The sequence below is a fragment of the Ambystoma mexicanum genome, chromosome 2p (genome assembly GCF_040938575.1).
Source record: "Ambystoma mexicanum isolate Mex_15411 chromosome 2p, UKY_AmexF1_1, whole genome shotgun sequence".
NCBI lineage: Eukaryota > Metazoa > Chordata > Amphibia > Caudata > Ambystomatidae > Ambystoma > Ambystoma mexicanum.
Window position 1 is genome coordinate 287,182,034 of NC_090923.1, and position 25,491 is coordinate 287,207,524.

General features: G+C 43.2%; 1 protein-coding gene across 1 annotated transcript in view; it reads right to left on the bottom strand.

Moving 5' to 3' along the window:
* Window positions 1-25,491, bottom strand: part of WNT7A (Wnt family member 7A) — a 181,012-nt gene that overhangs the window by 86,195 nt on the left and 69,326 nt on the right. The window contains exon 3 of the mRNA XM_069643566.1: window positions 8,267-8,538. Within this exon, the coding sequence (XP_069499667.1) occupies window positions 8,267-8,538 (272 nt within the window). The remainder of the gene's footprint in view (window positions 1-8,266; window positions 8,539-25,491) is intronic.

Genomic DNA, 25,491 nt, shown 5'->3' on the forward strand with positions numbered 1-25,491 from the left:
TGAGTTTTTTCCTAAGGCAGTACATGTATTTGTATTTATTTATTTGTATTGTGCACCTTGCCCTGGGGCCTCTGGGCGCATAATTTGAAGAAAGTGGTTACATACAATGAAAACAGCTTTCCCATAGGGAAAGAGCAAATCTTAACAATGACAATGCAGTTCTTCAAGGAAACACATGATAAAGACAAGTACATCGTTACAGCGGTTACTATAAATATTACTGAAAGTTTTTGGTATACTGCAACGTATACTAGAAAATAGAAGATATATATAGAGTACAATTGGAAAGGAATGCTAAGAATCTGATCTTAACACATTAACATAAGGCCAGTGTGGTTAGGTGGATGAGACAGATGTGTCAAGCTCAACGAGCCAGAATTTAGTTTTGTTCTTAAAGGAGTGGACGGACGGTTCCTTTCTGACTGTAGTGGGTATGGTGTTCCATAGTTTGGCCACGAGGACTGGGAATCTAGATCCCCGGCTGTCTGAAGCTTGTAGCTGGGTATAGTCAGTGTATTACAGATGTCCCCATTTTAAAACAAACCTTCCTCATTGAGCTCCAACACCCTGTTTTTACTGTTGTGGTATATTATTAATGTATTTTTACAGAATACTGGTGTACCTTTGATGTACTAGCACACTAGTATTAGTATGTACAAAGACACACAACCAATTCAGTTTTGCTAATAAAGCATCTAAATCACACACATGTGTGTTGTGTTTCCAGTTCAACCATCAGTCATATCACAGGAATGGCTGTCCCTGGGTTGCTGTTGTAACACGCTGGTGTCAAAGTTGCTAGAAACACACATTTCCATTGAATGCTGTATATTTGAAGCTTATTGTACTACCACCTCCTGCAATACACTGCAGCAGTGATAGAAAGTGAAAAGTGTCTTCATCTTTTAGGACAATCTGCAAAAGCATAGTCTAGCACGGTAACTAGAGGACTATGAGTTGGTGTATTCACAGTGCACACTGACTCACAGGATGTTAGTCCATTTGGGTTCTTCAAGAATCCCTGTTCAGGGACTTCAAATCACCATAATGCCAGGTTCAGCAGAAGTGACATCATCTACTGTATGGCATCACAAAAAGTGGCATCACATAACTGTTCACCCTGACAATATCATTAGTAGTGATGCCACATGACTTTTTGCCTTGGTAACATCACAGGAAGGTACATTGAAAAATAAAAAATTAAAACATACAATTAGTGCTCTAGTAATAAAATAACAAAAAGTACTAAAGTGAACAAAAGGCTATTCTTGTGTTCATCCATATATTAACGCATGGTACACTTTTGCCCAGTGGCAACTTTCCCAAACACATTTTTGCTGATTTGTTTACCTCTTTTTTTGGGACCGCAGATGATAAGTATGGGAAAAGTATACAGAAGTGAGGAGTGAAAGGGGTTGGGTGGCTGGGGATCTGCCCCTGCTTTGTGTGGTAAAAAAAAGAGAAAAAAACAGAAACAAATAAATTTGGCAGAGTTGCCATTCAGCAAAAAAGTATCCTCAAAGACTCCTACATCCATATTAACTACAACTCTTTCCAAATATGTGATGGGTGCAGTCATGAGATACAGTGGTCACACCCAGCATAGCCATCACAGACAAGGAGAACTGTTTTCTTTTGCCAGTACGACTTTCAAAGAATACCAAGAAATCAATTGCTTGGGTTTCACTAGTGCCGACACGTGTTTCAACCTTACGGTTTTTCTCAAGGCAATAACGTCTAATGTATGATCCCAGTTGGTAAGCGCCTGTGTCAATTGGCAATTAGTGAACTGGATAGGTCTATGAGGTCTCGCAGTGATATGCTTCATACAGCAGATCACTGCGAGACCTCGTACTACGACAACGTCCAGCTGGGCTCAGGAACTATCCAGTTCACTAATTGCCAATTGACACAGGCGCTTACCAACTGGGATCATACATTAGACGTTATTGCCTTGAGAAAAACCTTAAGGTTGAAACACGTGTCGGCACTAGTGAAACCCAAGCAATTGCTTTCTTGGTATTCTTTGTAAGTCGTGACCAGCTAGATATGCATGTCACAAGAGTGACAACCAATGTATGAAACACATGACAAAAAATAAACCAATATCTATTGCAACACTTACCAAGTTTGGAAATCAAAACTTATTAAATATTAAGTACCACTGGGCCAGCGCCAAAGTATGACTGATTGGATCTCAGTTACCAAAACAAGTATCCATTAACACTGGGACAGCAGGATCCATGTACTTCTGAGATCCTCATGCGGGCGGCAGGGCAATAACTGAGCAAGGCCATACAGGCACCAGATCAATCAAAACCATAGCGCAAAGACCCACAGTTCCCGAAAGCTCCATCCCTTCGCAACCATTCTACCAGGATAAGACTAATACTCTAAGTATAGTCACCTTATGGAAGCTACTGTCTCACAACCCCAAGTATTGTGATAGTTTTCATGGGCAAACTCAGTTGCACAAGTATAGTGATCTTATGCTGGATAAAGGCTGAAATGCTAGATAAATAATTCAGCTTGTTTGTAATTTATAGTGCACACTTAAATGAATCACTCTTGTTGATCTAATTTTGTAAAAGATAGGGAAAATGAGGCCCTTTAAGATAACGTGATTTGCCCAGGATCAACCATGTTGATCTAGTGGAGAAGCAGAGACTTCACTATCTCCAATGGACCCATTATACCATATATATCTCCTACAGTCCTTTTGTTTGCATCAGCATACTAAGATGTTTGCATTGTATTCTTTCATGAGCAAACATACCTGTTTGTGTTTAATAAAGTGCATACATGAAGCGCCAAATCTCATTCTGATTTAATCATAAAATATAAAAGAAATCCTTATTGTAGCCTGTTGGGTAAAACAAGTATGATTTGTTGTGATGGGATGCAGGAACTACCTACCAATTAGCGGTAATCAGTTCACTGTGTTAACCCCATCCATTTCTACAGACGGCATAATAAAGTACATTTTCTGAATGTAAATACAAATATAGAAATCACTGGTTTGCATAGTTTACAATAAAGTGTGACACAAGACTTACAACATCACACTTAAGAGAACTGCAAACCATACACAGAGGTGGTACAGAGATGGTACGCATAACACACACACACTCACACACAGGCATATACGCGCTCTCTCTACACATATATATATTTACACACACCAACACACACACACACATTACAGACACATAAGGATACAGCTGCCCGCACAGAAGATATCAGTGCAAGTGTGTTTGTGGAAAATGTTTAGTTTCCTTATGTAAGTTGACAAGGCGTACACTCCTTCTGGAAGAACCTGTGACAATGGCTTCCATTTTAAAGACAGTCATAATTTTGACCAATTATAATGCCCAAATCAAAGTTTATAATATTATTATTATTAAAGAAATGTATATCACTGAACATTACATCACTCTTTGACAGCCAGCGAGTGTGATAGCCAGTAGGACAGGCGTCCTATAGGCAGGGCCAGGGGTATCAAGGAAACTGCAGTAGCAGCTGGTACCTCTAGGAACCGCAAATTGGCATCCACGTTGCAGTCAGAATCAGCCAATGCGTCAAGCATAAAGGCCTCAATCCTGGCTCCAGTGAAACTTCTACAAACTCCCTATTGCTGGGCATGCAAGTCTTAAGTATCTAGTATTTTAATTGGGAATTTGTCTGGAAATCTGTTAAAAAGTCAGACTATCCATGAATTTCTTGCAAGCCTTAAACCAGGGTTGTCCAACATGCGGCCCGAGGGCCGTAATGTGGCCCTCAAGCCATTTTATGTGGCCCTCGAAGCCAAAGAGCACAGACAAAGCATTAGGGTTACTTTTGTACATTTTGTATTTATTTTATACACAGCAAGCGTTGTGGCTGCAATTTCAGGGTAGGAATTGTAGTCCACACACATTACGATTTCCATTGGCTGAAAAACAGCCAATGGAAATACTGTTACCATGCACGGCACGTTGTAGTAGTGGAAATAAATAAAATAAATAACTGCCTTGCATGGTAGCAGTATTTCCATTGGCTGTTTCTCAGCCAATGGAAATCATAATCACGTAATGTGTGTGGGTGGAGTGACGGGGATGGGCACACAGCGCCACATTCACACATCTGCGTGACCGAGCCCAGGGCAGAGCCTGCGTGAGCCAGCAGCTCAGCCCAGCCCATGTTCACAGTGCTACGTGCGGTGCACACCGAGCCTAGTTCTCCTTGCCTCCAGAAGTGGGAAGTACTGCCTGCCATATTTTCCGACGTATGTTTGCAGCATGCAATGCTTTTGAGCCTCTGAGATACTGCTGGCCAGATACACCGAAACACAAGTATCTGACCAGCAGTATCTCGGAGGCTCAAAAGCAGTGTGTGCTGCCTTAATGTTTGAACATTCCGCCTCGGAAGGGAGGGTTCAATTTGCATCACTTTTTGAAAAAACCTCCGCCTTGGGTACTGTTCAAATTGCGTCACAAAAGGAATGACTTCCCACATGATTTTACCGCATGTGGGAATGAATTCCTTGCCAAAATGGCTAGGCAACACAATCACGCCATCCACACCCGGAAAAGCAGCACAGTGGGTAAAATGCCTGGGGGTCTATCCAGTTTTTGTTTTTGCAACTGACAAGTGCTAACCTGGACGAGGCAAAACAGCCTTGGGAGGTGTCCGTGCCCCTGTCGGAGGAAGGCCAGCTAAGGGAGTGAATTTTCAGAGTGCATAACACTGTAGCCCACCAGATCCAAGACACTGTGGGCTTTACAGCAGACACCATGAGGGCAATTCCCTCCCCGGTTCCTACAACATGGCCCTCAGCTCAGCTGGAGTGATCCGAGTACCGGCGTACCGGCCACCCCCGGGCGCTGGGAGAGGAGGGCACCCGGCCATGTCTAGTTCTTCATACTTTAAGATTGTGCTCACATTGCATTTCTTCAGTTAGGTTCACATTTGGGTGATCGCTTTTCCCCATTTTATCTATTGGATTGGATTATGCTTCTTTCATTAACACAGAAGTAATGAATGTGCATTACAGAGATACGCTGGCATATGTATTGGGCACAATGCACAGGCAGCATCAATCATTAACACAGAAGTAATGAATGTGTATTACAGAGATACGCTGGCATATGTATTGGGCACAATGCACAGGCAGCATCAATCATTAACACAGAAGTAATGAATGTGTATTACAGAGATACGCTGGCATATGTATTGGGCACACTGCACAGGCAGCATCAAACATTAACACAAATCATGAATGTGTATTACAGAGGTAAACTGGCATACGTATTGGGCACACTGCACGTGCTCAGGCAGCATCAATCATGCTTTGTAAAGGACAATGTTGGCCTAAATTGGGAACAGCCAGGATAGACATGTTGCTACAGAGGCATATTTTGGGCACAACCAGCAAGACAATGCATTACATCAGTGACAGTGCTGTCTTACACTGTGGACACATAGATCATTAAAATGTGTTGTGTTGTAACATGTTCTTGTCTGCTGTTGGTGACATGGTATTTTCATGCTCCCCTTTAGAACTGATTATAAATGTATGGCTTTTTGGTCAGTTTTTCTGCTCTAAAATGCACCATTTCAACCCCATATTTGAAAAGAAATTCTTGGAGGGTGAACCCCCCAAACTCTAGATCCATAGCTCCCTCCCTACGCTCGGTCGCCCACACTATTTCAGGAAAATATTAACACAAACACACTGAAAGAAATCACAAGCAACTGACCTTGGATCATTAGGTGGAGGGGCTCCCTTAGATACTCACTGCCCATGACACCAAAAGCTCTCTTTGGGACTGCATGGCGCCTCACTGCCTGTGATGCTATTGTGTCAAAGGTCACACAATATTGCTTTTTAATATACTGCTTTGGGTGAGGTTGTTGACTTTTGGCTCGCGGGCGCACAAAAAGTTAATGCTTCTGCCCCACATTCAAAAAGGTTGGACAAGCCTGCCTTAAACTATCAATGTTATCAGTCGCTTTCCTAAAGATGGTGAACATACCAAATTGTAGGTGCGAAATTCACTAAGGTTTGCTCCAGCTCATCTGGACAGATGCACAGCTGATCTAAAGGGCAGCAAAAGATATGCAGAAGTTAGGTTTAGCCGGGGCAATGCCATTGCTACTGCTTCCTACTATCTGCCTGAGGTACACAAGCTTCCTGTGGCGAGCCACGACACGTCAATGCCATGTAGTTGGCTATTAAGACCTTTGTGTTTTGAGACTGCTCCCTCATAAAGGTTACGGTGAATATAAAGCAGAGAAAGTGCTGCCTGCTACAATTCTCAGTTTACAAGCGTTTACACAGTGATGGTTTTGCAGGATTTGACAAGTAAAATATTCAATATCTTCAATATTTTGAGGAAGATACGCAGTTGAGCAATAGAAAAATGAGAGCTCCATTTGGCAAATCCAAAGGTTTCTTCCACAGATCAACCAGAAATAATGAGTTGTGATTGTGGGAGTGCAGACATTAGCAACTTTGAATGGATATTGTTCAAAGGAAAGGAAGTTGATAACTAATTAACCACCCAGGTCTGCACACTGACGTATCAGCTATAAGTAAGCATTAATATTAGTAAATGTGATGAGCCAACTTTTCATGCCCTGAACTTCTGAGGACAGCATTTCGTCTATACATCCTATTTTATTCTATGACTTCCAGCCAATCAGGCCTTATTTCTTGCAAGAGGATAATATCACAGCATAAGCAGTACAGTACAGTTTTAGCTTGAGTTTCACACATTGTGCCATGGCTTCAAAATGTAATAGTAATTTGCAGTTTGCTGGACATATTTAGCGATTTGGTCAGATATTTATTTGCAACACTAGTACTATTACTCCTCTGCGCACACACAGTGAATATGATTTCCAGACAATATTAATTACCACTACTCCATCTGCCAAAGAAAAACACATAGCATCAAAAGCATACCCAACCTTACACTCCTAATCCTCGTTAACAATTCTGGCCCACATCCCATGCATTGCATTAGCCACTGAACAGCCTCTCTGCAACCCATAAAAAGTACAAACATCTGGCAATGCTCATTTTAGCAAATACATGTACAGAAGCTGAGCCAAAGTGCACACACGTAAGTAACAATATCGATACAATATCAACAATCAAATAAAATGCCAAGCAACAGAGAAAAAAGTAATATGAAACAACATCATAGGATAAATGAACCCTTTCTTGCAAATGTATTTAAGTTGACCCGCAATGTCTCCAGGTCTCATAGCACCGTAAGCATCTCGGGTTGACCTTTATGGATAATCACCATTCTGGCCCAATCAATCTACCTATATTCCATGTCTAGACTGCACATACATGACGGCATATCTAGACCTGCCTTTCGAATATGTTAAGTTGTTTCCAGGGACAAAGAATCATTCGGGCCATCCAGGTAAGTGGCTTAATAGCCCTAACCAAACTATGGGTATTTTATGTTGCAATTGGAAGACTTTGAAAACAATGGCATGTAGCCTTAAGTATCATTAAATCATTAATTGCCCCCCACCCACAAATTGTTAGGTCTAATAAACCTATAAGGGAATTACTGCTCATGTTGCAATTAAGTAAAGCCCCCAACTCCTGCTCCAGTTGGACCATTCACTCACTTACTGGGGGAGAACCAGATTGCAATGGGGTTGCTATTGCTTGCAGTCGGCCCGTCTGCATACCACTACCTTAACCCTGACCCCCATGTTCCTGAAGAATTACCTAATGTGAACATTAATGTGGGGTCCCCAATTCAGACTTTACCAACTGGGCTGCCGCTGCCCAGGGCCACAGACCTAAATGAGTGATTTAATAATTCATTAATTAATCATTTATAACATGCTTAATACAAGCGCAGGACCGAGATTCAAACCTATGCTGCTCTGCATTGTCTTGCTTCTAAGAAAAACAAGTTGCGCCCGAGCTATCCTCCTGTCCCTAAGTGGCCATAAAATGAAACAATATATGTGTAGAGACCTTCAGGCTCCCTGACCGACCTTTCACACTGCCAACTAGCCTAAATGGTCCCTCAAGATAGTCCAGCTCTTCCCTGGTGCTTTCCCCAGTTTGCCTCTGCTGCCCAAAAGGCCACTCTCCCCTCCTGTACCTCACAGTGTTGAGGTCTTCAAAATAGCAATGAGAAAGCAGATAGTGTAAGAAATAAAGTTCTGAGAGAGATTACTAAAATTAATGTTATTGGAGACTTTTTTCATTTCACCTTCTTGATATATGATGGACATCCAAGTTACCTACCTTACGTCCTGCCTCATTGTTGTGCAAATTCATGAGAGTCCTTGCATTCTGCTTGATCTCCCGGGCATCCACAAAGACTTTTGAGAATCCTAATCCATATCTGATGTCAGCAGAACATCCGCCCCATTTCCATCCTTCCTCTATATGGAACTGCCCCTGCTTCCCTTTATCACAACCGCAGTCACTCATATGTCCCTGAGTGCAAGCAGTTGTGATGGCGTGGGCTACTCCAGCAGCAATGATGGCATAGGTGAACGCTGCTTCTCTACTGCCTGTAAAAAGAACATCAGGATTAGAATAGCTTTAAACTTCGAGAAGAGATCCTTCACAACATATCATTAGATTAAACAACAGCAAATCCACAAAACGTAAAATGGAAATCCTACTAAACCTACTACAAAATTAAAATAACGCGATCATCCTATCTCAATCTACATACCAAGTTGGTAGGTCCAAGTATGACATCTTCCATTTAAATTAGTTAACCAATTTATAAAAGATAGTGTCACCCAATCCCATGGGCCAATTCAGTTGGTGATCAGTGGACCCTACAATCTAATTGATCCTTTTAGTAGAATGGGTACTTTTATCCAATCATACTTTCTGTTTAACAAAGTGATCATGCTTCCATTTGCTGTGGTTGAATATCGTGTCATCTATTGCTTTTGCTCACAAAGTGGTCATCCAACTTAAAGGCTCATTCACAAGCTAAAATCATGGCTAGGTTGTGATTCACAGTCCACCTCCATATGGGTAGGTTTTGAAGAGATGGTTATATAAACTCAAAAAATACTCAGCACATGCCCTGACAAATCCCATGGGCTCGGATACTTGTGGTCAATCATTTATCACGATGATCAAACTTCTTAGTGTTGCTCCATGGTCTGCCATTCTGTCAGACGTTGATTGAATCGCACCGTGGCACATAAACATGATGTATACATACAATTTCATATCCATTTGCCTCAAGTCCATTGCTATTTTGATTTCTATGGGTGAGGTTTTTACTAACTATGGCAATTTTATTTATTTAGGTATTCATTTCTTTATGTATTTATATAGTGCACCTAAACTTAAGGCACCTGGCACAATTCTTGACAGGTACAGTGAAGTTACAGTAACATTAGCGGATTAGATAAAATACAGTTTCATCATGGACAAAATGCTGTTACAGCATAGATGAAGGATAAGAGTATAGCAGTGTTAGAGGTCAGATCATTGGGCAAAGCAGTACGAGAATGCCAAGAGATTTCAACAGGTCATGTGTTTTAGGATGAAGTAGGTGCAAATGACCACTCATGTGCTGAAAAGTCATGTTTTCAGGCTTTTTCTAATGGTTCAGAAGGACGATTCAGCTCTTAATGATAGAGGTAGAGTGTTCCAAAGTTTGGCAGCTACCACAGGGAAACTGCTGCCCCCTGCTTTCTGTCGTTTGTATTTAGGAATTGTTAGTAGATGTGCCTGGGTTGGTCTGTTAGTTTGGTTTGTCATACATTTTTTGTCAGATATTTAGGAGCTGAATTAGATAGGCATTTGTGCATCAAGGAGAGAGTTTTGAATGAGATCCGATCTTACACTGGCAGCCAGTGGGTGTTCCATCCTGCTGTAGTAATGTGATTTTGTTCTAGGGATATTGAAGGTCGCTCTTACAGCATTATTTGGGATCACTTGGAGTTTCTTTAGATTACGGCTCTTGGTGCCCGCATACAAGACGTTACAGTAGTCTAGCCTGGATAGGATGAGGGTTCTAGCCAAAGTAATGCAACTGTCTGATGAGAGGAAGGGTCTGCAGGAATTAATCAGCTTGGAGCTGTAAGCTGCCACAGAGGCTGCCATAGCAACAGATTGAACTTTTTGTGTGCATAGAATGGTCATTGATTCCGTTACTCATCACACCAAATGTCAAACATAAGACATATTTCGTATTTGTGTGCTATGTCTGATTTAATTTTGGACATTATGGGCATTGACTCCTCTTAATATAATTGGTAATTAATTGTTAGGTTCCCATTACATTTGGACACAGGAAAGACCTCATATCACCTTGTCCTCCCATGAAGTCCATTAACTCTGCATTTCTGTGTCTTCTTAAAATCTAACTCTAAATTGAAATGTGTCCCTCACTTGCCTACCTAACCAATCTCTTTACATGTACACTTGTATGATCATGATTACCTGTCTAGCTTTGCATCTGCCCTCATTTCCTATACTGGATTGCTATTTCTGCTGCATTTTCATATATCACACTACTTCTCTGAGCTTTCTAAAAATCCTTAATGACAATTTACATACTATCATGATACTGAGTTTTACTTGTGTTACAGTTTTTCAGGGCAATGTAGATACCAAACAGAAACAATCAACAAAATTGAGTGAGAAGGTGCACCTCCACAACCTGTTATTCAGTGGGGGTATTATGGACATGACCCTTGCTTCTACTCCTTCCTAGCAATGAGAGACCGACACACATGACCAAGAGAAATGACTTTCAAACACTTTTCTGTTAGCTGTAGAATGTCACAGTCAGATTGAGCCCAAACCTCACTCCATCAATGAACAAATGCAATTAAACCTCTCCTAATGGGGCATTGTGCAGTATGCTTGCAAAAATTACAATAATTTGATCATATACTTAGAAAGCGAATAGCACACATTTTCATTAGGAGAGCCAGCCAATTTGCTCTCTCTAACACCTGGCATAAACAGGCTGTTAAAGTCCAAATTAAGAAGGATTTAAAAGGGTACTGGCCCCAACGCCACAGCCATCCCCTAACTATCTGATATGTATGCTGAGCAACAGGAGGAAAATATGCAGGGTCCCCAGGGTCTGAGGTGTGTTTTAGCAGTGGTGTTATTACTATGGCCTTACTTGAGATGATCTTAATGCAAAGGAGCAATTTATGATTGTACGTAAGCCTGACACTAATACTTTTCCCCAACTACTTAATAATTCTATCTTGACAGGTTTTGCGCACGGATCACAATGCTCGACGAGCTCTCAGGAGCCCAGGTATTGATGCATCTGTCACTGGATGAAAGGAATACAAAATTATGTTTGTATCCGATCCATCAGAGCTCAAGGGAGAAAGCCCAGCCAGATTGCCCCAAACAGCCAGCATTGTCAGTTCTTGTTTGATTTTTAAATGCTCTCTGCAAGGATAGATATTCACAAACGCCTGAAATGGTATTATTGAGCCATTTCAAGTTAAGGGAGACTTTAACACATTTAGCACTTTAAGTAATTATCCGGCTGTCAAGGGTACTTCTTGAATAGTATTTCCGTTTCGGCTGCCTGATTAATTCTTTGTAATTAAGCAGCTTTCTCATATGCATAGTTTTTGCATTTTGACCATAGCTTTTCCTCCAGGTTTGCTCTAACTGCTTAATAGACTTTTTATCCAATCTTAAAGCTGAAGTAAACGTGGCTTTTTTTTGCCGGGAGCTGATTTTACTAAGCTTTGCTTCACTGAGACAATTTGTTCCACAATGTACAAGACTTTTTTTGTGTAGACTATTTCAAGTATTGAAGATGGATCAAAGTCCTCTATGACTTCTCCCTCTAGCTGAATTGGAGCAGTGAAGGGAATACTACAAATGTCCAAAGTTAAGTTATCCCATGTATGTACTACTAATCTAGACGACTGGACACAAACGTATTAACCAATTGAAAACTGTTTGAAAATGTGAAATAATCAAGAGTTCTGAGCAGGACAAGTAAGACCTAGTTGCCAAACTGATCTGAGTATTCAATTATAAGACATGATCAATCCTGACCCCTGTGTTCCTCACTGTTTCTGTTGGAACACTGCATGGCTCAAGGGACATGTCCCTTTAACTATCACACCTGGTCTGTAGTAGGATAATCTTTAAATGATTCCTGGACTAAAACCTATTTTGCGACCATGATGTGACATTGTTTATCAGAATTTCTGTTATCTCTGCATATAACTGCAGACATGTGTGGTTCATTCACTCCCTGGGCCACTCAATACACTATTTACAGAGGTCTGTTGTATGCCGCTGTATGTAGAATCACCTTGGTATCGACCCCATACATATGTATATCCTGCCACAAGCATGGATAAAACACACAATCACTCCAAGGTAGGAAAAGAAATTCGACAATCTTAGCGCAATCTCAGTTATCAAATGAATCATCCAGATCATGGCCTGCCTGCCATAGGAGTGGAAAGTTGTACAAGATGTTTGAAACCTAGGACTTTCATGAGCTCTCAGAATGTTTAAGAGCTTGCATTATTTGGATCACTGACCAAAAATGTCAATCTCCTAGCATTATCAAGCGGCACCAACATGGTAAATTCTTTAAAAAACTGGGTTGGAGGATGGAAAATTATTAAAACATCAACTGAGGCGGCAGTTAAAAAAGCATTAATGATGCAAAGCATCAACCTCACCTAAATTTAAAATGGTCTATTTACCAATTCCCCATGTTTTTTTTATTTCTCTTATCAACTCTTCGCTGATGACACTCAGATCTTCTCTTCCTTCTATGGATTTGCCCCACCCTAACTATCAGCTCATCTCACTCCCTACTCGCCTCCTCGCTCATTAAGAACATCCTCAGCTCACCTCTTTGCCACCACTCGAGAACCCTGTGCTCCTTCTCATTTTTTCCTGCTCTCCATCTTTCTGAAGAACTGATTTCCTAGCACTATACGCTACTGCATCACCATATTTTCCTCTCTCACTACTCTTCATGTATGACCCTACAACGCTTTTCCGTCACCTCTAGGTCCTTAATTTGGTACTTCCTCCACCATTCCATTCCTATGTCATTCTGTCCTGTCCTAGTCCCTGGTTTATGTTTCCATCTTCCCCTGACACGTCTGGTTTTCAAGTCACATCCTCTCACCCCATTGTAAAGGACCCATGTCCTCCACTCTGCTATCGGTGGTAAATTTTGTATGCGTTTTTGTGGCAAAAAACGCATTTCCCTGTGATTTTTACAAAAAAATAAAGATGATAGCAACTCCACCTCCTTTTTGTGCAAGCCGTTTTTGAGTAATGACTCAATATACCTCATGATATAGATTGTTGAGTGTTGAGTGTTGATATTGAATGGTCTACAAATGAGGATTCTGTATTATTCATTACTTCGAGTTTTAAAAACGACTGTGGGCCATGGATGAAAATACTTATTTTTACTGTGAATGTGCATTAAGTGGAACAGCTTGAAAATATTTCTTCTGGGTGTATCTTTAAAAATGTGTAGTGGTTTCGATTCACCCAATAGCCATTTAGCCCTGAGATACCTATTATATTTCTATGAGCTTGTTTTTAGTCGAATTGTTCATACATCATCCAAGAGGCCGTAGATGCTGGAAGCCACCAAAATAAGTCAACTATAAAAGCAAGCAACTGGTGCTTCTGAATATAATCTGATTTAGCTGTAATATTGGGCCTAACCGAGGGGGACGTTTCTAAAAAAGCTCCTCCTCGTCTATTAGAACGTATTGCCGATGTGATGCGCCCCTTCTCTGTAAGCAACTCAACAGGTAACTGAGAAACTGTTATAAAGGAACCTAAAGCTGACTGTGGCAGGTTAGAGATATTTAGAAAAAGTCTTGGAAACCTGTGATTGTGGAAAACATCTATCCACGGTGAAGTGTTTAAGCTAATAATCACAGCTCTTTACCTGAATTATAAACTCTGATAAAGTTCCCAGATAGGCAATACTGCCTAGGAACAGCACAAAGCAGCGTGGCGTGCTCCCCCGGCAACATCCCCCAGGCACGGACAGGCAATAACAGGCTTCGCGTCAGCATTGTTACACCACGTACAATCAATTAATTCTACCATTCCCTCTCCTGCAGAAAGGCCACCAAATGGAAGCCAGTGGCACTCTTTTAATGCGCCTTAGAAGACTAGTAAATCACCAAAGCCTTTCCAGAAGGTCTGAAAGAACATCTTACACAACACTGCAACTGGCATATGGGCATGTTAAAAATCTTCGTTATAAAATCAAAATTAAGCTATGATACTCAGTGTGCACCCACTTAAGGCTTACCGGCACCCATGTTTGTAGCATGGTGTGAAAAGCTTTTTTCGGTAAATGTTGTTATTTTGCAAAATTATGAAAAGTGTTCAGACTTCGGATGCCAAGTATTTTTTGTGCTACAACATTAATTAGAATCACACAGAAAGAAGGATTAAAAATCAGTGGAATCTGATCTTCATGTTGCTCTCACAGATTGATGGCATAACTCAATGGAATTTGCATTTGCGGATCCCGGCCTCTACCGAGACGGCTGGGTCATGCTCAAGTCTGCCAAGCAATGCCTCGAGCAGTTTGGCTTGCTTTGCACAATGAAAGCTGAAATTGCAACACGCAGTAATTAATGAATGGGAACACTCACACCTCCTAACTTCATATAAAGTCCTCCTAGCTGTGGTAAAACAGATTGGGCAGGGGGTCCAATGTTCCAGGTTTCATGCACAGAGCTGAGGTCGGTAGGACTAGGCAGCGCAGCAGGAGGACAATGGACGCCACTTCCTGTCAAGTGAGCGGACAGGAAGTGAGGAAGAAGGGGCATTTTTCAACTAGAGGAGAAAAGAGACAGGCTGGTGAGAGACAAGCACTCTCCCAAGTAAGGGAAGAGCAAGGCATTTAATTAATAAGGCTTTCCAGTAGAACAAGTGTCTACATGGTGTTACTCTGTGTGCTCTGCTTAAAGCTAAACGGGTAAGGTCCCTGGGGACAAAAATACACGTGGAAACATGACATCTATTCATACATTCATTCTCAGCGTTCACACTATCTATTCCACCCTGACGGAAAGTAGCTAAAAATACTGTGACTAAGCACATGATTTGTACTCTGTGATGTTTAATACCTAAAAAAGGTGGTTTTACGGCCTGTGGTCTCATGTCAAGAGGTTAGGGAGGGGGAGCTTTTAGTGACAGATAACTACACTGAAAAATGTTCTGTTTTGGAAAATAATGTGATGGAAAATGGAGCATATCTTTCCAATCGGTGCACAGGATGGCGAAGATTTACGACTGCGGGGAACTCCACGTTTGCCTTAACTTTAATAACTGAATATTACTTATTTTTCTATCACCATCGACCCATCAACTTGGTTCTGCCCTTTCCTTTAACTACCGTAGGCTGCAAAACAGATGGGTTATAGGAAACAATTGCTACACCGGTGGTGCCCTCCTGTTATTTCACCCCCCTGGTGGCATCCTGTCATCAGATAGGATTTGGCTGCTTTCCCAAATCATGTATCTATCGTTCGCTGCCCAAGCATCTGTGGTGCACCGCCTTTTACTACTGCCTCCCTCCCATTAAAGTGTGTTTACTGTGATAAAATAGACTTTAAAAAGGGCACTGTTTCACAAGGCCTAACCGTCAGGCGAGCTAAACTGTCTTTATGATAAATCCATTGTGAATAATACATGTTTTCTCCATCGACAAATCTGGAAATTGGAAGTTTTGCTACTTTTCAGTACAGCCAACATAGGCATTTCATCTGTCCAAACTATACACAATACCCTAACGATGACCTGATGGGATGAATATTATCATAGGAAAATACCGTAACTTAACATAACATAACATTATGACATACACACTTTATAATCTTCAGCAATCCATTTGTTTTTTTGTTTTTTTAGCTTGCAGAGCTGCGTGTGTATCTATTGGGATGACAATCAGTTTTCAGGGTGCAAAGGTCTGTGGCTCAGGAGCGTGTTCACAACTACCCACTGTTAAATTCATCAAGCCCACACACCACATTTTCACATACGTGTGTGTGTGACTGCTTGGGGTAGGACATTACATCCAGCCATGCAGCTTTCCTCATCTCAGTACAAAGATGAGTAGAACCTCATTCATTCATAAAAGGCTCTATAGTTGCAAGCGATAAATAGTTCTTTTGTCTCAGGTCCAGTGTAAGAACAGACGAATGCTGCCCATGCCTATGTTATATCATTCCCTCGGGAAGTGGCAATAGCAAAGCTGCACTAGAACATGTAACTACCCCCTCCCAGTGTTGGTTAGCGCCACAACATTGTTGAAAACGTGTGTTACAGAAGTGAGAGAGGGGAGGAGGGGTTCTGAACTGAGAATATCTCGTTGGCATTGCAACTGGCAATGTCACGGCATGAAAATGCCAACTCACTAAAGTTTCTTTTTTCAAACTCCTCCGTCGTACTAACTAATGAGGAGTTCCCTGACCATATTTCATCCAATTAGCATCTTCTAAGAAGCAAGTCGTGTTCCGGGATTTCCATTATTCTAACTGGGCGTGTGTTGTAAGGTTGGATAGTGGGCTATTTTGGACTATTTCACATACATTTGGGCTATTTTTGACAGCAGATCTGTTTTTCAGTCATCCAGAGGCAGCCTCTTTACCAACACCCACTCCAGGCCCTCTCTCTACCCCCACCCAGACCACCCCTGCACTCTCTCTACCCCAGCCACCCACCCTACCCCCAGTCTCTCTCAAATCCACCCACATACCCTACCCCTACTCTTTCTATCCCAACCCATCCAGCCTACCCCCACTCTCTCTGCCGGCACCACAACTCTCTCTAGATCCATCCATCCCACGCCCACTCTCACTGCTCTTACCCCTGGCAGGCGTGGGCGTTATAGCATACTCTGCCCATTCCATTCTCCCAATGGAATCTTGGAAGAAGAAAGAGGGTTCCCAGTAGGGACCATGAAGCTTAGAGGTCTATCTTATTGATGAAGTTGGAGGGAAGATCGTGGCTGATGAGATCCAAACGTGTTTTCCATTACATATACCTCTGGGAAGTTGATGATGCTGTTTTTGCATTCCATTAAACAGTGATGAGAGGGAAATTCATTGTGCCAGCGAGTCAAAACAACAAGCTGATGGGACTCACTGATGCCCGATGCCCATGTGGCACCTACAAGGTAAGAAGCACTACCCAAGCAAGCTTCTCTCCAATCCATGTGCCTCTTTAAGGCTCCGCAGATTGCGTGCACGTACTTTTGAAGCCGCCTTCAGCTCACATCCCACCCCCACGAGCACCCGCAATACATGGCTATGCTCACGGATACTGCAACCCTCTATATCCGCTGTTAAGGCCAGGCTCCCACGCATAGCCTCAAAGACCTTATCCACTACTAGTTGCACCAACACAGCAACCGACAAAGTACTTTACCCGCCACACAATTGTCCTACCCCCCTAACAAATGTAAAGGTTCATGTGCCCACCACCACCCCCAGTGTAAAATCTGTGATATGCAAATCTTCTACCACCATTTTGAATGCTATTGTGCCAAATGCTATGCCACAGGTGTCCACCACCTCTGGAAATGAGCCCCCCAGTGTAAAATCTGTGATGTGCAAATCTTCTACCACCATTTTGAATGCTATTGTGCCAAATGCTATGCCACAGGTGTCCACCACCTCTGAAAATGAGCCCCCCAGTGTAAAATCTGTGATGTGCAAATCTTCTACCACCATTTTGAATGCTATTGTGCCAAATGCTATGCCACAGGTGTCCACCACCTCTGAAAATGAGCCCCCCAGTACAGAATCTATGTTGGCCACCTCCCCCGACACTCTCAGTGCACCTAGCCCTTCCACACCACCCTCTCCCATCACAACCCCCCCTACAGCCACTACTGAACCCCACCTGAAATGCGCCATGATTAATGCTAGATCCATCAATGCCCACGCTCTAGACATCCACGACCTCCTAACCTCCCAAGACCTAGATCTACTCATGATCTCAGAAACTTGGCTACATGAGGCCTCCGGCCCTGCACTCTCACTCGCACTGCCCCCTGGTTACTCCATCACTAGACAAGACCGCCTCTCCAAAGGTGGAGGTGTAGCAATCATCGCCAAGGACTACCTCCCAGTCAGAAAGGTAGAGAAATCCCCTAACAACAACAGCGACTACCTCCAAGTCAAAATAACTCTCTCCCCCCACTGCACAATTACTGTGCACACTGTATACCGCCCACCAGGCCCGGCAGGAGACTTTCAAGCTTCTCTCATCCACCTTCTATCTGACAACCTCAAAAAACAATCTAAAGCCATTCTCCTAGGGGATGTCAACCTAGGGCTCCAGGATAGTAAGGACGTATCAGCAAAATCCCTTGACTCTGCCCTCAAGGCCCTAAGCTACAAGAACACCATACTTAGCCCAACTCACACCCAGGGTAGAACGCTTGACTGGATAGCGCAGCACAACTGTCCACTCATCATCACAGGAAACACTCCCACCCCATGGTCTGACCACCACATCGTCACTTTTAGCATCCTCACAACTTGCTCCCCAGCTACTCCCTCACCCCAACTTCTCCCTCCCTGCCTCGCCAGAAGCTCCCACCAACTCACCAAGGAGAGATTACTACCCTTCCTCCAAGGTCCAGCCTTCAGACCACCTTTCTCTTCAGACCCTGAAACACTCACATCAACTTATGACACTGCCATCAAAGCAGCTATCAACGCCATTGCCCCGCTCAAACCTCGCAAATCCAAACCCAGTACCCACTCCAACTGCTGGTTCTCACCCGACCACCTGTCACTCCGCAACGAAAAAAAAGCCGCACTCACACAGTGGCAAAAGTCCCATTCCGAAAAAGATAAGACAGTCTTTAAATCCCTCTCCACCAAATACAAAAAGGCAATCACCCAAGCCAAGGCCAAATCCTTTGAATCCAGAATCTCGGAAGCCCAATCTAGCACTAAAGAAATATTTGCCATTTTTAGAGAGCTCGAGACACCCACTCCCGCCCCCAGAATTTCACCAAAGACAAAGACTGGTGTAACGAAATACAAAAGGCCATGCAATCCAAACTTAGCCTCCTCAAAAACAAAATACTAGCCACTAAACAAGCCCTTCCGAACAAGCGCATCCCAGTCCCACCGCCTGCCCCTGATCCCCCCTTACCCTTCTCCTTCAAACCCATTCAGGAAGAAGACATCATCAACATAATGAGGAACATCAAGCCTTCTTACTGCAACGGTGATGCAAGCCCAGCCTCCATTATCAAAGACTGCATGGAAACCCTAGCTCCCTTCCTAACAGCCTTTGTAAATGCCTCCTTTTCCACAGGGAAAGTCCCTCCCTCCCTCAAGGAAGCGTGGGTCTGCCCTCTTCTAAAAAAGCCATTGCTCGATCCCACCTCCCCCAACAACTACAGACCCATCACCACTGTCCCCTTCCTCCTTAAAATACTGGACAAAGCTGCCTACCTGCAGGTCCAACACTTCATTGAAGAGAACAAACTCCTTGGACTCCGACAATCTGGCTTCCGCCTCAGACACGGAACTGAAACAGCCCTACTGGACCTGAAAAATCAGATGGACGATGCAAGAGACATGGGTAAACCAGCCCTTCTCCTACTCCTCGACCTCTCAGCGGCATTTGATCTCGTTGATCATAGCGTCCTATGCCACCATCTCTCCAACACCGCCAAATTCTCCCCTGAAGCCACTGCGTGGATCACCTCCTTCCTACAAGACAGAACCATGCAAGTTTTCTCGGACCTAGCCACAGCTTCACCAACCATTATACTCTGCGGGGTGCCCCAAGGCTCCTGCCTCTCCCCCACGCTATACAACATCTTTACACGCCCCCTCATCCTCGACGCCATGGGCATCTCCTACACAAACTACGCTGACGACACACAGATCCTCCTCACTCTTACAGGTAACTATACCACTGACTCCCTGACCCTCAACAACCTCTACAACACCATCCAAGCCTGGATGGCAGATAACGGCCTATGCCTCAACTCCGACAAGACGGAACTCCTCCTGGTAGGTCCTCCCGACACCCTAAAAAACCTAGATGCCCAATTCAGCCACTTCACCATTGACTCCATTAAAATTCAAGTTTCCAACTCTGACAAAACTCTGGGAGTCTACCTGGATTCCAGCCTATCCATGGACAGACAAATCAACGCAATTGCCTCTGCAGCTGCATATCATGCCAAACTTATCAATGCAGTCAGACCCTTTCTCTCCAAAGAAAATTGCACCAACATAGCCAGAGCCATCACCGGCTCTAGGCTAGACTACTGTAATGTACTCTTCCTAGGAACCTCCAATAAAAACTTAGAGAGATTACAAGTAATACAGAACAATGCACTCCGGGCAGCCCAAGGCATTGCAAAAAGAGAACACATCTCGGAGGCCAGAAAACTAGCCCACTGGCTCCCAATAAAAGAAAGGGTCTTATTCAAAGACCTTACACTGACCCACAAGTGCATCCACCTCACTGCTCCTGCATACCTCTCTCAAAGGATACACCTCGTCTCCTCCACCAGGCCAACCAGACCGCTGTATACCAACATGCTCTCGGTGCCACGAGTAAAAAAAGCAAAAGCGGGCGGATCCAGCTTCCCTTATCTCGCGCCCTCTCACTGGAATGCCCTACCACCCACTATCCGTGGCGAGGCCTCCCTCACCACCTTCCGCAAAACGTTGAAGACCACCCTCTTCACTTAAGGACAGACACACCAGCACGAATACCTCCATGTATCATGTATTATACGACCAAAGCGATATATGTAACATTCACAATGTGTCAACAACTTCTACCATGCCTGTAACATGTAACTAAGTTTAATGCAAGTAACAGCGCCTCAATGCCCCTAGGCTGCTTGCGCGCTATATAAATGTAAATAAATAAATAAATAAATCAGATAAGAAAGGGTCTGTCAAATCTTGAGTCAAAACATAAGGCTGGGGGTTCTGCACACCGCACACCGAAACAGAAGACTAGCACGGAACAGAGGAAAACTGTATATATTCCTCAGTAAGAAAATGGAGGGGCTATAGTTAGGGTGAAAATACACTTCTATAAGCAGGGAAATGGAGCATGGTCAATACTCGTGAAGCATTTGAGAGACCAACAGAACATGGCATACATTCAAACTGTTAAAAGACTTTATGGGGACAGATAAGAGTGTTACCATGTTTCTTTTGAATAGTACTATACTACGCTCTGATTTTAGGATCATTAATGGCTATGGGACCATCGCAAGATAAACATAGAAAGCAGACCAAAAGGCCTCAGGACTGTGTCAGTTTGACTGACTACCACCCAATTCAAAAAGACGTGGGTGCTTTTGGTTTTCAAGTTCCAGTGACACCTTGCATGGAATGGTTTCATCCTGGCACAATATAACCCTAACCACATCCAACCATCAAACTCTGACAGGGGCACAGGTAGTCCCCAACTTGCCACTGGGGGTGGAGAGCACTGTGGGCCAAGGAGAAAGAGGTGGAAAGTGCAAAAACCCTGCCAATGTCAGAATATTACCTCACAGTGACAGCCAGGAAGATCACCAATGTTCTCCTTCTCTTTACTGCACAGCAGTCTCTGGAGGATAGCTCAGGGGAAATGTGCTCGCCTTGGAAGCAAGATGACACAGAGCAACACAGGTTCGATCCCCTGGTCCGTGCTTAGAAACCTCTGGGCGATTTGAACCAAAGGATGTTTTCCATGGTGGCTATATTTGTTTAGACCTTCTGTACTTTGACAGGTCATGATCTTCCTTGTCTAGTGATGCATGCATCATGCAGTAGTTCAGGCAACTCAGCCTCACAACCGGCATCCAGGAAGCCATAGATAACAGAGGTCTAAACACGTGTTCTGCTTGTTTTAAGATGGATCTGTGCTTGTTGAAGGAGAAAACGTAATCCTTTTCAATCCATCCTCCCTCACAACAGCCAGTCATGCCCACTGCCCATATCCTCAGATAAGACCCATTGTAGCATGCACGTTATAGGCAGCTAGATCACATGACCATCCTGGGGCCTACTCCAGACTGTTCGCACCTTCAGAGGCTCTCTCCTCCCATAATGCAGCCACAGGTAATGGAGCTCTGAATTGTTTGTTTGCTTTGGAATGTTTTGTACATTTGCTAAGAGAACTCCCAATTCTTTGCTCGCTTCCCACCACTCAGTCAGACTTGCTCCCAACATCCTCCTAGAAGCCCAGAATTATCATGCACTTGATAGACCAGCAAGGGTGCATCGCTAACCCAGCACTATATCCAAGAGTTCCCGTGGACAGGATTTCCTGGCCAGCCAGCAAAGGGCAGGTGGTGGGTAATGGTGACATTGTTTTCCTGTTTTCTGGATCACCCACGTCCTGTCATATCACCCCTCCTGCCCCTAGTACACAGATTCAGTTAAGCGATATAGCCTTTATGAAGTGCAATGTGATATTCACTCCCTGACATCATTGCACTCTACTAACCATAACAGGGCCATAGTATAAGTGACATCACATCTCACTACACCACTAAACACCACACACAACACCATAACCACCACAAAGCACAAGCCTCATATGCATGATGTGATGCAAGTCACCACACTAACCCACATTAGAAGAAAAAATCCACAGACTACTCAACACACCCATAAAGCGTAAAAGTACAATAACATTGATCTACTACAAGATACAAATCATGTGTATGTATCCAGTTCACAGGTCAATTAACTACATGCCAAAACACCCAGTCTGGAGATAGAGCTGGCTTCCTTCCAATCCGTATGCATCAACAAAACAGCAACGCAATCTTGCACTTCTCCCTCTGATTTTATTAACCAAAGCCAACCCATAGTCCTGCAGGCCTGTAAGCACAGACAGACCATGAAAATGGCAGCAGTGTACTGTACAAAACCCAATATCTCAAAGTAAGGAGGCTGAGAAGAAATATCTACATAGGGCACCTGCACGCAGAATCAGATGTACATAAAAGAGTGTCTCTCAAATCCCAAAAAGGGGAAATAGAAGTATTAGAGTCCATTCTACTTCTTAAACTCTAAAAAAACATGGACCTAACAGTTAGACAGCCCAAGTGTTAAACCTGAAACCTGCCGGCTGGCCTTGGCCATCCCAAAACAATTCAACTGGTGCTGATTTAAGGATCACTTTGCAGAATGCATATACCACTCTAATGTAACGTTAGTCCTCACACCAATGATAGACCTTCAATGTGCCTCCCACAGGCCAATAGTAGTGAGAATATATTGATGCAAAATGATAGTGTATTGGCCAATTGACTGGCCTCCATTTTCCCTTTCCTGATTATTCCGGGTTAGTCTGGTTTTGTCCTGAATATAAAGAACTTTGATATATATCAGAAATATACTTTTTTTAGCAGACAGTTTGCCCTTTCACAAATTAAACCCATACTGCCAGCCTTCTGTGCAGAAAGATGCTTCAACATGCTGAACTGGAAGTATCTAAAAGACTTTCTCCTCCAGTTTGACTTCAGAGATAAAATGAGATGCACAAGTCCTGCGGGGGAACCAAGCAGGGATGTCCCTACTCTTCTTTGCTTCAGAAATTGAACTGGTAGGTGTTCATTTAAGAGGGAATCTGGGGATTAGAAGAATCCAGTATGCCATCAAATGCCATACAATCTGCTTGTTTGCAGATTATCTGATAGTGTCTTTGTTGAATCTTGCCAAATCACTTCCCTTTGTCAAGTTGAAATTACTGCCTTAAGAGCCAGCAATATCAGCTTTCTAAGTTTTCAAAACTTAATTTGAAACATTGAATCTACCTCTGCTACAGAAGGAAGTCAGTGATCATTTAGATGGGTTACCTTCAGATATCTGCAGGTCTACTAAATGGACAGAATCTTCTCACTGGATAAACCAAACTACCAGGGTCTCCTAGGAAGCATTATAAACACCTTTCCAATTTGCAGTCCTATTGGTTTTACGTTTTGGGAGCCAAGACATTTTTAAGAGGAATACTCAAATCCTATGTTATTTCAAGCCTACCCAACAGATGGTCCCAGAGATTAAATTGCTAATCTTAAAAAATAAATTATTCAACTATGGGCCTCATCACGAGTTTGGCAGTAGCCCTTAAATGCGGCGATAGCGCTGTTACCGCCGCATTTAAGGGTCCGCCAATCATGGTTCGGCGGATTTCCCCCCAGCTCTGAGCTGGGGGGGAGAAAGCCGCCAAAAATGTGCCGATTTTCGGGCCGTTTATCGCCGGCAGTAAATCCACCGGCGCTAAAAGCACAAAATTTCCCCATTGAGCCCAATGGGGAATGGGGAATTCCCGAATGGTCTCAATGGGGAATTGGCAATACCCGTTCTGCCAAACCCGGTATTCCGGCGCTAATAGCGCCGGTGGGTTCGGAGGTAGGGCTAATAATGCCAGCGCAATTAGCGCTGGCGTTACCGCCAAACTCGTGATGAGGCCCTATGTCTGGGATAGAAAAAAAACAATGTGTTGAAGTCAAAGAAGAGAGAAGGGCTGGGGGTTTCCCAGATTGCCTTAATTACTAACTGGGCCCTCAAGTTAGCTTAGTCACAGAATGGATGAAGATGGAGAAGGACAGGCAATGAATCAACAGCTGATGCATACATTTGAACTCAACCCTGGGTGTCCAGGATGAGAGAGCCCAGCCTTTTCCTGTTAATCCCATCATGGTGCTCATTGTAGATGACTGAAATGAACAAGCACAGATCTTAACATGCTCTTCCCCCTTTCATCCTTTATTTAAAAATCACATATTTACTCCCAGCATGGATGGTTAGCCGGTTACTAAATGGAGGGCGGGGCAATGTGCCAAACTAGGAAAGAAATGTTTAATCCTTCTAGCACTCTTATGGAAGACGTTAGCCTGGGACAAATTATACAATGCAATATTACACTTCAGGGCTTAGAAGCCCCTGGTGGAAACAGGGAACTGGCACCTTTTGAGAAAACTTCACAATGCTCTACCTCCACCAAAGTTCTGAACTCTGCTGTTTATACCAGTTTACCAGTTTACCATTATTTAACCTTGAGACGCATGTTGAGATGGACATCTGGGAGGTTATTTGGTACAGGTCAACAAAGACCTACGCAATTCTGCAAGTGGCAATATAAAATTATATACAGATGGTATCGTAGTCCTGACAAACTGCACTCTATGTTCTTAAGTAAGTCAACGAATTTGTAAGTGCATTCTTATGTTTGGTGGTGATGCCCACAACTGTGGTATTTCTTTTTGGTGGTATGTTCCTCCATAGGGTAACAGCAGATCAACTGTCAGAGAGCCCGATCCCGATTCGTTTAGGGCTGACAACCAAGCTCATGTGAGTGCATGCTCATTAAATGTGCAATTGATCTGGCAATTGCTTCTCAAAACCAAATATTGCATCATCATAATGAGGACAAAGTGAGACCCACCATCAACATCAGAATGAAAAATATAGCATGGCTGATCCAGCCAATATCACAGCTGA